The sequence below is a fragment of the Nipponia nippon genome, unplaced genomic scaffold (genome assembly GCF_047370975.1).
Source record: "Nipponia nippon isolate SJK-2023a ecotype South Korea unplaced genomic scaffold, ASM4737097v1 scaffold_27, whole genome shotgun sequence".
In the NCBI taxonomy this organism is placed as follows: Eukaryota; Metazoa; Chordata; class Aves; order Pelecaniformes; family Threskiornithidae; genus Nipponia; species Nipponia nippon.
The window spans coordinates 3,203,958-3,217,179 of NW_028262344.1; the positions used below are offsets into that span (position 1 = coordinate 3,203,958).

General features: G+C 61.3%; 1 protein-coding gene across 6 annotated transcripts in view; it reads left to right on the forward strand.

The window, feature by feature from the left end:
• PLEKHA2 (pleckstrin homology domain containing A2) overlaps positions 1-13,222 on the forward strand; it is a 28,386-nt gene that overhangs the window by 7,807 nt on the left and 7,357 nt on the right. For 4 of the 6 annotated variants that reach the window (XM_087763055.1, XM_087763056.1, XM_087763054.1 and 1 more), the window contains exons 2-6: positions 2,180-2,343; positions 3,359-3,415; positions 5,421-5,469; positions 6,741-6,838; positions 10,772-10,912. In XM_087763055.1, the coding sequence (XP_087619181.1) occupies positions 2,203-2,343; positions 3,359-3,415; positions 5,421-5,469; positions 6,741-6,838; positions 10,772-10,912 (486 nt within the window). In that variant the 5' untranslated portion in view covers positions 2,180-2,202. Of the gene's footprint in view, positions 1-1,233; positions 1,494-2,179; positions 2,344-3,358; positions 3,416-5,420; positions 5,470-6,740; positions 6,839-10,771; positions 10,913-13,222 lie in introns of those variants that run through there. The other 2 variants (XM_087763058.1, XM_087763059.1) reach the window with 2 other exon arrangements.

Consider the following 13,222-nt stretch of genomic DNA (forward strand, 5'->3'; position numbering starts at 1 on the left):
AGTAAAATGTGAAGTGCCCACATAACCCTTGCATCACGGCAAACGTGTTGTTTTAAAACCATCTCTTCTACTGCTTCAGTATGATTTCCCTCTTAGCAAAGCCCTGATACCCATCTCTGAGACGCTGGTGATGATAAACTCCGAGATCCTAACAGCAGGTTGACTTGTTTTCTGCCACCTCTACCTTTGCAGCTGCACCACAACTCTTGCACAACACTTGCCTCTCAGGGCCCCGCTCCACTGCAGCTATTCAGCTCAAAAATAGTATTTCCTCCTTTTCTGCATGAGATCTTTTATTTGTGCAGCCTCCACTTCTGGCACCTGCGTGAGTCACCCCTCTTCTACCGGACAAACCGCACCAGGTTCAGCTCGCGTCCTTTCGGTAACCGCTGTCTCCGTCCCTGCCCGTCCACCCGGGCCGTGGCGAGGGGGCTCTGCCCGGGCGGAGGGATGTGTCCTGCCCGCCCGCGGCTCTTGGTGCTGCTTTCGCTCCCTCCGTGGGGCTGGAAGTGACGGTGCAGAGACGCAGCCTGCCGGGGCAGCCCCGTTGCAGGGGTGCTGAGGGGCTCCCCTCACCGTGGCTCTGCAGCCAGCTCTGCTGTGCAAGGTGGGTGGGAGCTGCCACCAAATTAAAGCGGTGGCAACGTGCGCCCACTCCTGCTGACTCAAAGCGGCTGCTGCCACTCCTGCAGGGTGACCGAGAGCGATGCTCGGGCTCCCCCGCGTCTTGCACCCACGGGGGACGCAAGCAAAGCCTATTTACGGGCACCGCGGCTGCCGTGCTCTCCAGTCTGGCTGCTCAGGGCCGTTGTGCCCCGTGCCCGTGTTGTGGCAGGCTGGGCACGGTGTTTCTCCCTGCTTCTGCAGAGGGGGTTTGTGCCGTGGCTGCCTGGGAGGTCGGTGTCACAGCCCAGCTCCGCTCCTCTGCAGCTGCTGCGGCCAAGGTGAGCTCGGAGGTGACCCCCTGGCTCGCCCCGGCTGGGGGACAGCGCCAGGGAGGGTCCGTGCCCACGGCAGACCTGGTGACACGGCTTGGCCCCGCGGCGATGGGTCATTGTTTTCCCTGCTGACTCGGCATCCTGGCTGCACAGATTTTCTGCTGGATTTGCAGATTGTTTTCCATTTCCTGGGAGTGTGCTCGGGCTCTCTCTAGCGCGCAGTCCGCTTCGGGGTTATTTTTTATTACGGTTCCCAGGGACCTGGTGTCTCACATCAAATCCTTTGTGGCTGCTTTGTCCTCTCTCGGTGGGCCGAGCTGTGGCACGGGGCTGTCCCACGCTGCTGAGCTCTCTGGAGGGCAGCTCGGTGGGATGCGACCACCGCTGTGACAGGGGCAGTTTGGGGCCCAGGGCTGTCACTCGGCGTCGGTCTCTCGCTGCCCTGGGATGTGCCGGTGGCCGTGGTGCTGCCCTGTGCCATGAGCAGGCTCGGAGCCAGGCCGGCGAGCGTTTGTTCAGCAGCGTGCGGTGATTGAGTCCATCTGCAGCTCCCAGGTTTCCAAAGCCCTGCGGTTCCTCGCTGAGCTATTTTGGTCCTGCTCGCTGGTCTGATCTGCCCTGCGCCCGGGGCCGGCATGTTGGCACCCCTTCTTCTCGCAAAGGCGTGCTGGGTGACGCTCGCGTTTGGCAGCTTCCCCGTAGTGCGAACGCGCGGTGGTGGCCGTTTGACTTTGCTTTCCGTGTGTTAAGCCGTGGGCTGGGGAGGCCTGGGAGAGGCAGCAGGAGGTTTGGGCAGGTTGGGAAACTGGACCTGCAGGAAGCTCAGCCGGCGACCGTGGGGCATGATGCGGAGGGGGAGCTGGACGAGGAGTGAAGCCCCAGACCCTCCGCCAAGCGCCATGCGGGCTTTCACACCTCTTGAGCTTCCTGACACGGTGGGGTTGGCGGCTCTCGGGGCTGGGGAGCGACGTGGACCTCTGCGGGGAGGAACGCCTTTATGCAAACACCTCATTTTTCAGCAAGGGGAAGCAGCTAACGTGCTCGTTTGGGTCAGCCCTGGCAGGTTGTGCCTTCCCTCTCCCTCTTGCGAGCTCAGATGGGGGCTGAGCAACTGTCCTGGCATCCCGGCGCCTGTGGCTGTGATGGGTTGAGATGGCTGTAGGTGCAGGAGGAGCTCCCCTGGGGAGCTGGGGCTGCGGGAGCAGAGCACCCACCTCTCCCTGCCTGTCCCTTCTCCGCAGGGTGATGCGAGAAGGAGCCCGGCATGCCGTACTTGGATCGACAGAACCGTATCTGCGGGTTCCTGGACATTGAAGAAAATGAGACCTGTGGCAAGTTTCTGCGGAGGTATTTCATCCTGGACACCCAGGCCAACTGCCTCCTGTGGTACATGGACAACCCTCAGGTAGGTTCCCGTGCTGCTCCCAGCTTCACGCTGGGCACCTCCGTGGAAGTCGTTAGCGAGTCTTCAGCTGCATCTCAGGCTCCCCGCTGGGCTGCCCTGGCGGAGGCCGGGTCTCCGAAGGAGGATGCTGTCTGCTGCCTTGGTTGTCTGCGGGGGTCTCCCCTGGCTGTGTGCAGCCACGACCAAGCTCCAGCAGAGCAGCAGAGCAGCCCCGACGCGACTTCTGCGGGTTTCGGGAGTGCCCCAGCAGCAGCTTACCCCACCAGGAGCCACTGGTAGCCTGGAGGAGCCTATAGAAATGCTGTGCCCGTGGGAGGTGTTACCTCTCCCTTGTGTCTTAGCTTAGAGACAGCGATAACAAGAGAAGAGGTTATCCTAGAAATGCTTGTCATCTTGGAAGCGGTGTCATGCAGCGAAAGCACTTAGACCAGGAGCCAGGCAGCTGGGGGAGATGGAGTCTGTGCGTGTCATGCCCGATGTCTCTGGGAGCTGCCCCAGCGCTTGCGGTCAAGCTCAAAAGAGCAAAAGCCAAAGCTGAGCTCTAGGAAGACCCTCCTGGAAACCCCACGGTGCTCAGGCACTGCTTGTAGGCTGGGGAGGCACCTGCCTTCCTGAAGAGCATCTTGCAGCAGATTCTGCATTGCCTTGTTAAAAGGGGAAGGGGAAGCGCGCGGCCGCCCGCTCGCGGCCTCCTGGCCGGTGTTAGCACAGCCTCCTGCTCTCTGGGCTACGCGAGGCGGGAGTCGGAGCCCGTCTCGCACCTGAGGTGCCGCTGCACGGGGCGGTGAGCAGGACCGAGGAGGGCACGGCGTTTGGGTGCAGCACAGCGTGGCTGGTCCCAGCTGCTGGTAGGGTGCGAGGTGAACCAGGTGTGCCGAGGAGGGAAGCGGCCGAGGCCGGCAGCATGGCTGTTGCTTTTGCTGCCTGACCCCAGTGACACTAAATGACAGCCTGGCTCGCCTCTTTTGCCTTCTCCCTGTCATTTAACTCCCATCGCTCATTAAATGTTTTGCAGAACCTGGCCATCGGTGCGGGTGCTGTCGGATCGCTGCAGCTGACCTATATCTCCAAGGTAATATCGGGGTGGGGCAGAGGGAAAATGAACGCTCCCTGTTGTCCCCTTATCCGTGTGGCCTTCCCGGGAGAGGCAATGGCTCACCCCGGCAGCACCCGAAGCGATGTCCTGGTCCTGCCTGAGCCTGCGGCATCCTCCCTGGGACGGGAGCCTGAGCGGGGCTGTGGGAAGGGGAGAGCGTCCCTGCAGCACGGCTGGTCCCAGTGCTGGGACCGGTGTTCGCCTTCACCCGTGGACTGGCACGGGACGGGCTGCGGGGTCGGGGTGCAGGAGGAAGAGGAACTGCTGTGCCAGGAGGAAGGATGCGGGGTGGCCGGGGCTGAGTGGGGACGGGAGCATGGTGTCAGCCTGAGCTGGACGCGGGGCTGGCAGTCAGCTCGGTGTTGCTGCTCCAGCACCGGACTGAGCCAGGCTTTGTGCTCCCACCGCGGTGCCCCTCTCGCTTCGGCACTCAGTGCCCATAACCCCGGCGTGGTGCCTCCCGCCGCAGCCCAAGGTCTGCGGGAGGGTGCTCATCAGACCCAGTGAAGATGGGGAGGTAGAGACGGTCCCAAGGTCCCTTTCACGATGGGTTCGGGGGCACCAGTACCTCTCCTCTGTGCTTAGAGGGCAGCTGGAACGCGCAGAGCCGTGGCTGCGAGCATGGCTCTGGCAAGCGGAGCTGCCACCATCCTTTTCCCGCAAGCTTCCCCTCGGCTGCCGCTGCCGGGGGGAGCGGGGGCTTGTGGCCGCCTCGCCGGGCTCAGCTCCGTACTGGAGCCGGATAAAGAATTGGACAGATCTCTCTGTTCCTGCTGAATCATGATTTATAAATTAAGCACAGATGAAGCAACGCTGGGAGGTTGAGCCTTCCCCATTTCGGAAAGAGCCTCACTTATAAATTATATATGTTTTAGTCTAAATGAAAATTGCTGTAGGACAGCATTTGGTCACAAACTTCAGGACTGGGTTATGCCAGCGGCTTTAACTACCAACTGTAAATATGCCAGAAAAATGGAGGTTTGCTTGAGAAAACATATTTAAAGCATTATAGACTGGCTCTGAAGGAGGAAGCCTGTCAGAATAAATACTCCATGAATGCTGTGCTTGGAGCCCTGGGGAGGAGTATTCTTATATAAATGATTCCTACTCTTTAGGGAGAAACCACTGCTATTTTCCCTCAATTTTCTTAATTGCTGACAAGAGCGACTGTGTTAGTCCAGCAGAAACTCGCGTTTTCAAGGTCTTTGAAAGCTTTCCGTTCTTTGCTTTACAGTGCAGCCAGCGCCGGGGGGGACGGCGGGAGATGAAAGCCCCGTCTCCGCGCTGACCTTCCCCTGGGACCGCGCGTTCGTTGCTGCATGTGGTCTGTGTTTCATCCGATACGGGCCAGTTCCTGAGAGTTCGCGCAGCTGCGCTGCGGCTCCTGGGCTCGCGCCGTCCGCGTCGTCCTCGTGAGCAGGGGATGCGCCAGCGCCTCGAGGAGCGTGCTGGCCGTCGGCCCAGCATCTGCGCTGCTGGGGGTCTTGCCCGGCCGTTCCCGGGGGCGGCGGAGCCTGGGGTGGGAGCGGTGCCCTGCGGGCTGCGGCGGTGGCACGTGGCAGGGCTCCGACCCGGAGGTGCACGAGGAAGATGAGCTAATTGGGCCCTGCCCGTCACCCATGTTCGTTTTCCCTGATGAGCTGGCCGGCTCTCCTCCTCGTTTGCAGCCGGGGTAATCGCAGGGCCGGGGAGGGCAGGTGATGCCTCCCGTCCGGCCGGAGCGGCTGCTGGGCACAGCATAAGGAGGCTGCAGCCTGCGGCGTGCCAGCGGCCGGGCGCTTGCTCCTCGGCCCCGCGCTCACGCTGCAGCGTCAGTGCTCGACGGGGGCTCCGATGAACCGACAGTGCGGACTGGGTTGGAGCTCGGGGAACGCCGGCTTCTCCTCCATCATGGGTGTGCGGATGGAAGCTTCCAGCTCTCGTGCATGCTGTTAGCCTGCACTATTGTCTTTAATTTTTTCTTTAATTTGCTCTGTTGCAGGTTAGCATCGCCACGCCGAAACAGAAGCCGAAAACTCCGTTCTGCTTTGGTGAGTGAGGGGGACCCCGGGCCGTGGCGGGGCTCTGCCAGGGAGGACCCCCCACCGTGGGAGGCTGTGGCTTAGGTGCCTCCCCCGTGAGCCCGCCCGGACAGACCCTGCCTGCAGCATCCTCGCGGTCAGGGAGGGAAGGGGATGCTGTCAGCGCCTATCGTGCCAGAGGGCCAGCGCGGGGCCCCAGCCCCGTTAGGTGGCCCTGTCACCCTGACCCCCCACGCGAGATGCGTGGGCAGAGCCTGGTGAGGCAGGCAGGACCCTGTGGCTCCCCTCTGTGACAGTCCCCTGCACCGACCCCGGCTTTTGCTGTGCTCCTGAATCCTTTCCGTGTGTCCCGTTGTGCTGCACCGCATTGTGCAATACAGGGCTGTTTTTCCATTTCAATGCCAGCGTGAGCTTCTGTTCCTGTTGGTGCAAGGACGGGGTGTTTTGTGTCCAATTCCCCCTCACCCCAGATGGCCTCAGCCCGACCCACGCTGCCTCAGTGCCTTGTGCGTGAGCCGTGAACTCGGGTTTAAAGCAACAGAAATGACAGCACAAGCACATGCTTGTCCCAGGGGATCGGTGTTGCCTTTGCAATACTTTACTACGAGGGATGGAGGCCAAGACAAAGACCAGAGTGCGTGGTGTATCCCCGCGCGGGGACGGGGCTGCTCCGGAGGAGCCCGGTGTGGCAGAGCTCGGGGCGCGAGGCTCCTAGGAGTTTCAGCAAGATCTTGTGCAGTTAAAAATATCTCCGGCTTTTTGGTGCAGAAATCCTCCAAGAGCTTCCTCTGAGCCACCCGGCTGCCGGCCAGCAGGCAGCGCTCGCCGGGGAGCCTGCGGGGAGCACGTCCCCGAGGAGCTTCCCAGACCCCGCTTGGGGTTCGCACCAACGTTTCGGATGAGAGTGAAAACCCGAGTGCTGAGTGAAGGAAGTCCCGAGGGGCCCTCCAACACCCCGTGCGAGGGGGTACCTTCAGCACGAGATTAAGTCCTAGTTTGGGCTGTGCCACAGCCTTGGTTTAAGCCTGGCTTCAGCCCTGCCCTCCCTAAGCTCTGGTGCGAGGATCCAGCTGACCAGCTGCCATGTCCCCCCTCCATGCCCGAGCGCTGGCCCCTCGGCCGCTTCTCCATGCGAGAGGTTGCGAGATTGATATCTACAAATCGCTCTGGGACTGGGAGTCGAGAGATGCTGTCTGGTTGATTTATCTTTCATTTGTTTTAATAATGCTAAGCCCTGAACCGGGTAACCTAACTCTTCTTTTTGTTCCCTCCTTTGATAGTTATCAATGCTTTATCTCAGCGCTATTTCTTACAAGCCAGTGATCAGAAGGACCTGCAGGACTGGGTGGAGGCACTGAACCGGGCCAGTAAGATCACGGTAGGTTGCATTACGCTCGTCTCTGGTGTTTCTGCGTCCTCCTTGATGGGCCACTCGATAAATGACTGGAAGAGCTGTGCTTTTTCCTTCTTGCTGTGCTCTCCCCCTCCATCGCCTCCCCGGTCCCACCTGAGGAGCAGCGATGGTGGCCAGGCTGTCCCCAGCCTGGGAGCAGGTCGGTGCCAAACTTGCCAGGCTTTCTCCTGGGTGAGTGCGGAGGCTGCACCAGGGAAGGATGGAAGCGCAGCTCTCGGCTGGTGGCTGCGGTCTCTTATCTTCCTTCTGGAGCCTGCTCTGCTTCTGGCACATCCCTTGTTTTGCTGGTGAGTGAAGCAGAAACCCACCTTGTTCCCAGGGAAGCGTGCCCTGGTCCCCCGGACGGCCCTGCGAGAGCAGGGCTCTTACACAGACCCCCCGGGGCTGCGTGGGGTTCTGCCAGCGCGCGGGGCCAGGCTGGTTTGGATCTGAGGGAGAAGCGCTCTGAGCAGAGGAGGGATGTGCTGGCGATGCAACCTTTTAGCGCGCGGTTCTGGACGGCTTCGCCGCATCCCTTCGCAAGGCCAGAGCTGCGCAGTGACCCCTCTCAGGGGTCTGGCTTCAGACGGGAGGTCTTCCCTCCACCACCCCCGGGGTCCTGCTAGCCAGGATTTACTTTGCCGCTGGTTGCTCGCGCATCTTCGCGCTCCCTGTCCAGCTGCTGGGGGGGACGGCACTTGCAGCCTGGGGAAGGTCCTGCGGGATCTGTCCCCATCCCCGCCTGCTCCGGGGACGTTTGCCTCCTGTCGGCTGGGACACCCGTAACTGACTCCTCGTTGTGGCTGTCAAAGGGCATCTTTCTTGTGCTTCAGTAATTTATTTACTCAATTTTTATTCCTCCTGGAACACTAGGGCTTGTGACGAGGGGCAGCAAATGCCCTGCACTGTAGGGCATCGCAGGGCGGGTTGTGCCTGGATCCGAAGGAGTTTGTCTGCCATCTCCTCTCGCTTACTGTTGTGTTCGTATAACCGTAAATTAATGGTCACTGACCCAGCAACTCGCGGAGTCTGTGCTCCTCAGCTGCCCGGCGCTCCTGGCGATGAGGGATGGTGCTGTGCTCCCTCTCAGGCAGCGGGAGCAGAAGCCCCGTCTGCACGCTCTGCGTTTGATGCTCAGTTGGCAGCGCCCGTACGCCGGGACTCCCGGGTTAGGTGTTCCCAGGACGGCGTCTTCCTGGATCTGGGATGCGGGGGATCCCTGCGAAAGGGTCGGGGGCACTGCAGGCTTCGGCGTAGCTGGCATTAGCCGTGTTGCCAGTGTTTAATGCTAGCAGGGTTTTACTAGATCACGCGCTGATGCATATTGTTTGTGGTTTGTAAACTAAATATAAGGGAAAATCATGGCAAACAGTTTAGGATTGGGGCCTATCAAATAACTTTTTTCTTTGATTTTTTTGTTTAAAATCCCTGGAGCGCTGTGTTGTAGTCCCTGTGGGAAACTCATCTACAAGACCAAACTTGGCTTGCATTTTCTTTTTTTTTAATCTGCAAATACCTTAAATGTGACAACCTCTGTGCCTGAAGCCGTCAGACTGACTGCACGGGCTCTGGCTTGTACCTTCTCTCTTATGGGTTCAGGTGATACTGGCTACAAAAAACCCACCTCCGAAACTGGGTAGGAGTCGTAACGAGAGCCTGCCGACGACATTTGTCTGGGTGTACCAGTGGGGTAGTTTCCTCCGGGGTAATTGCCTGCAGGCAGCCCGTGCTGCTGACCTGCCAGGCTGGCCGGGGTGGGAGCTGGTGTGCTGGTAGGAAGAGACGCATCTTCAGCTTCCGCAATAAACCGCAGTGATTTTCCTACCCTGATGTTGGCCAGCCCTTCCCGACTCTGGCTGCGTCCTGGCTGGCCGACCGGCTCATCCAGCCCTGCAGGGAGGAGTTCTCGCAGGCTGGCTGGGAAACACAGGGCTACCGGGATGCTGGTGACGCTGCCGCTCTGCCCTGCGTGGGAAATCCCTCTCCCCGCTCTGCAGCTTCCCATAGGTCTCCATTTGCACCTGCGTTTCCTTGGGCGGCTCCAAATTGCAGTGGCTTCATCGCCTTGGCGTGGCTGGAGAGGCACAGAAGGGCATGGGGAGATGTTTTGGCTGTCGGCGGGGTTTGGACCCTTCCCAGCCTCTGGCCTTTGAGAGGTCTCCCTCTTCCCCTGGGCTCTGCAGGGCTGCCGGGCTCCTGGGCAGGGGTTGCGTCCCACCAAGCACGCTCACGTGCGCTGTGTCCTCGGTGCACACCGCCACCGGCCGAGCCACTCGCTGCGGTGGGATGAGGCGGATGGGGCAGCGGTTCGGGTATTGCTCCTGGTGCAGAAATCCAGGTTCAGCTTCCGCTTCTCACGGAGACTTCTCCTCTGCTCTTGGCAAATCGGTTCCTGTGTTTCCTCACCCTGCATGCTGTCTTTGTAGCCAGGGCCTTGGCGGCTGAAGGCGTGCAGCAGGCTGGTGTGACCGTGACAAGGGACTCTGCTCAGTTCTGCACGAGGAGGCTCGAGCTGGCGGCAGCGCTGCCCCATGCCAGGCGCCGAGCGGCACCTTCCCCCTTGCCCTGCTGCCTGCAGAGAGATGCAGCTCCTTCTCTCTGCCCCGCTGCCCGTGCATGCAATGTCTCTGCATCTGCGTTGTGAAACCATTTCCTCCGGCCGGGTGGCCTGTGCCGGCTCCCCAGCCTCACCACGCACCCGCCTCGAGCTCGCCCGCATTGCCGGGGCAGGTGGTGGTACGTGCCGGTGCCTGCGGGCACCGGTGCTCTGTGCGGGGCCGTGCAGCGCAGGCGTGCGGGAGCCTGCCATGGCCTGGCCCCTCGCTCGCACGGCAGCGGCGTTTCCGAAGCAGGAAGCGATGGCGCCTGAACTTGCCGCTGCTGCCTGTCCCCTGCCTGGTGCTGCCTGCCCCGCCAGCCGAGCCTGCCTGCTGGAGAGCACCCGGGGCTCTGCGTGAGCAGCATGGCTGTGGGGTGACCGGGATCTTGTCCTTGGCCCTTCCTCCTCTCCTGCCAGCCCTTTCCTGCCTGCGGGTTTGTGAGGTCTTAGCATAGACCTCTGCCCCCCAAGGCTTAAGCCAGATCTCAGCCTAAACCCGAGTCCAGCTGTCTGCCTCGGGAGGGACTTCGGAGCAGCTGAGAGCCCTGCTCTGCCCAGCCGCAGCCGATGCGTGGTGAGGTTTGCACAGAGAGGACCGCGTCTCGCTCCCTGTGCACTGTGAGGTGGAAGGCACGAGGGTGGGTTGGAGCCAGAAACCCCGATTAATGGCATTAGAGAAGTGGAAGTGCAGACTTGGGAAGGAAAATTTGGAAACCCGCCTTTCTGTCCAGAGGTGGGTTCCGGAGGGCAGGAGCTGGGCTGGGGAGAAGGAGGATGCCAGCGCGGGGAGCCGGGTCCCCGTGGCGCAGGCTCTGCCCAGGGATGCGGGGCCACTCGCCGCAGAGGCACAACCTGCCTGGCTGCGCGTTGGTGCAGGACGCACAGGCGTTCGGTGTGTAAAATAGCACCCGGCCGTCCGCTGCACCCCTGCAGACGTGCTGCAGCTCAGCCTCGTTAGGCAGATGAGAGCTCATCATTAAGCCTAGCCGCAGTAGAGCAGGGACAATTAAAGGAGCAAGTGTCCCACAAACACATCGGGCTGCAGAGGCGAGTCGCAGACTCATGTGAGGTGATGCTTAATTATTCATCACCTCTCATCTCCCATCTCAGCACCTCCTGCAAACCACCTGGGTGGGGCCCACACCCTCCTTAATTGGGGTGGCTTGTTCATTTATTTTTTTTTTTCATCATATTATTTTTTTTAAAGGGACATTGCTGCAGTTAGGCTGGGAGGACAGAGACGATGGTGCCCGGTGCAGGTGTGGGGCTGCCCGGTGTGGTCACGCCTGTGCCCTTCACCCCCTTTCTCTCTCCCGTAGGTGCCAAAGGGCGGCAGCGTCCCACCGGCCACGGAGATCGCGAAGCCTCCGGTGGTGCCCCAGGCCCAGGAGAGGAAGCCTCAGGTTGCCTACAAAACCGAGATCATCGGGGGGGTGGTGGTCCACACGCCCATCAGCCAGGTGAGCTGGCAGGATCTGTGCACCGTCCCAAATCCTGGGGGCAAAATCCCTGTGACACCAGCACCCCGCTTTGTTCTCTCTGTTCCCCGTGTTTTAAGAGCAGCTCCTAATGGGGATAAGCAGCAAAGGTGGCAGTTCCTCCATGCGTAGCTGGGCGAGGGCATTCCCACCACACCCCGCTTTGACGTTCCTGCACCTCACTGCCGGCGGCCCTTCGGTGCTTGAGCTGGGCTTTGAGAGGTCCCTGCCCACTGGGTTTTGTGTCTGCTGCCGTCACTGCCCTGCCAGCAAGGGCGTGCTGCCCTCCGAGTCGAGCGGGGCGAAGGTGGCTGGGCCTTCAAATCACTTGTTGCAAGTGAGGGTCAGATTGCTGCTGTGGGAAGGGAGAGCAGAGGGAAAGCGGGTGTCTGGGCGTTATTATTCCTTTAGCATCCTGCTGAGCAGCGCAATGGGTGGAGAAATACTGTTAATACACAGCAGCCGTGGGCTCTGTCGTTCTCTAACCCCACGCTGGAGCAGCGGAGCTTGGGGACGTGGGTCCCCCGGCGTGGCGCTGGGCTGGGGCGTGGGGTCCGGGGGTCCGGGGAGGTCCAGCCGTGGGGCTGGAGGCAGTTGCTGGTTTGAGCTGTTGGGGAGGCTGGTTTGCACTTTCATTTCTGGAAACTCAGTGCCTGCAAACCCTTCCCACTCAGGGGTGTATAAATAGCTGCACTTAGCACCTTGTAGTACCTATCCTTTGTCTCGCTCAGAAGTGTGATGAGACGAGGGGGTGTGAGGAGGAGGAGGCTAGGAATCTGCTCGGCTTCTTGGCCATCCCGCACCATCCACCCACCCATCCTGGGTCCAAATCCCCCATCGAGGTGCCCGGGGCAGAGGGACCCTGTGTTGCTGCCCCCATAAATGCAGCCGAAGGGACTGACCCATCCTGGAGGCGGTGGCTGGCACCGCTCGCCGTGGCTCCGCACCCCCTTCCCTCGGCACGTAGCCGGCTGTGCACGTGGCTATCCGTGTCTCCCACCTTTGGGCGCTCATCCGGCTCTGGGCCTCACTTCAGCTCTTATCAGTGGCAGCACTAAAAATAGAGCAGAGAATTAGATCATTGCAGCGGTTTTTTGCTGGCAGGCGCTTTTAACGCTTCCCTGGCCGCAGGGTTTGTCGGGGAGCGGGGTGGGAGGTGTGTGGGGTGCAGAAGTGCGTGGGGTCAGGGCTGCTCCCGGGGCTGGGCTAGCAGCTCGCCCTTCCCGGTGCCGCTGGCCCTTCCCGGTGCCACTGCCCCGTGGGACGCTGCCGGACCCTCGGCCCTGTGCATGGAGTGGGGAAGGGCAGGGAAGGCTGTGCCTCCCCCCTGCTTCCCTGTGTGCCCTGCAGCCGGGGCAGCCCGGCTGCCTGCTTGCAAACGAGCGGCAGCAGCCAGCCCTGTGACTTTTCTTTTTTGTTTCAGTTGGTTAAAGCTGCTCTTTCCTCCAGACTCCTGAGTCTGCCTCCCTCTCCTCCCTGCCACCACCTCCCGAGAGCCGCGAGCTCCATCCTCAGCCCTCGCCCAACTTTTCTTTCATGGAGGGGTTTTTTTAGAGGTGGTGCATCAGCTGCTGGACCGTGTTCCATGCCGATTGCCCCGTGTGCAATGGCTGTTCCTCCCCTGCCGCTTCCTGGGCACATCCGTGGTTTCCCCGCTCTGCCCGGGCCGGTCAGGGCTGCCCCGCCGCGGCTCTGGGACTGCAGGGGGGAACCCCACGCTCCGGCTGCACCCCCAGACCGGCCAGCAGCATCACCCCAGCTCCAGGGTGTAACGCTCCCCACTGCAGCAGCATCCCCATCTCTGGTTTTGGACACGTACATCTGTAACGCTGGGCAGAGCCGGTGCGGCCCGGGCGAGGGGAGCGGGCGGCTTCCCCTTCCTGGCCAGGCTGGAGCTCCGCCGCTCTCCGGAGGTGCCAGGCGGCAGTTTGGGGCCAGCCAAATGGCTGCTTCTCTCTGTCCTGGAGAAACCAAAGCAGCCTCTCGAAGGTGCTGGAAGGAGCAGCGCGGGCAGGTCGCTGGTTAACCGCACCGGCAGTTGCACCGGCGCAGGTGCCATATAAGGCTGGTGGCGGTGAGAGCCACCCCGGCTGCCATGGCAATTCTCAAACCTCAGCGCGGAGCTGGAGGAAGGGGTTGGAGGGACTGGGGAAGGAGATGAGCGCAGATGTTTCATCTCAACCATCCTCTGCGCTGCCAAGGGGGAAGGGAGGGTGCTGCCGGGGGACGGGGCGGTGCGGGGAGAGAGGGGTGATGCTGGCAGCGGGACAGGGTCCAGCCCTTGGGATGCAC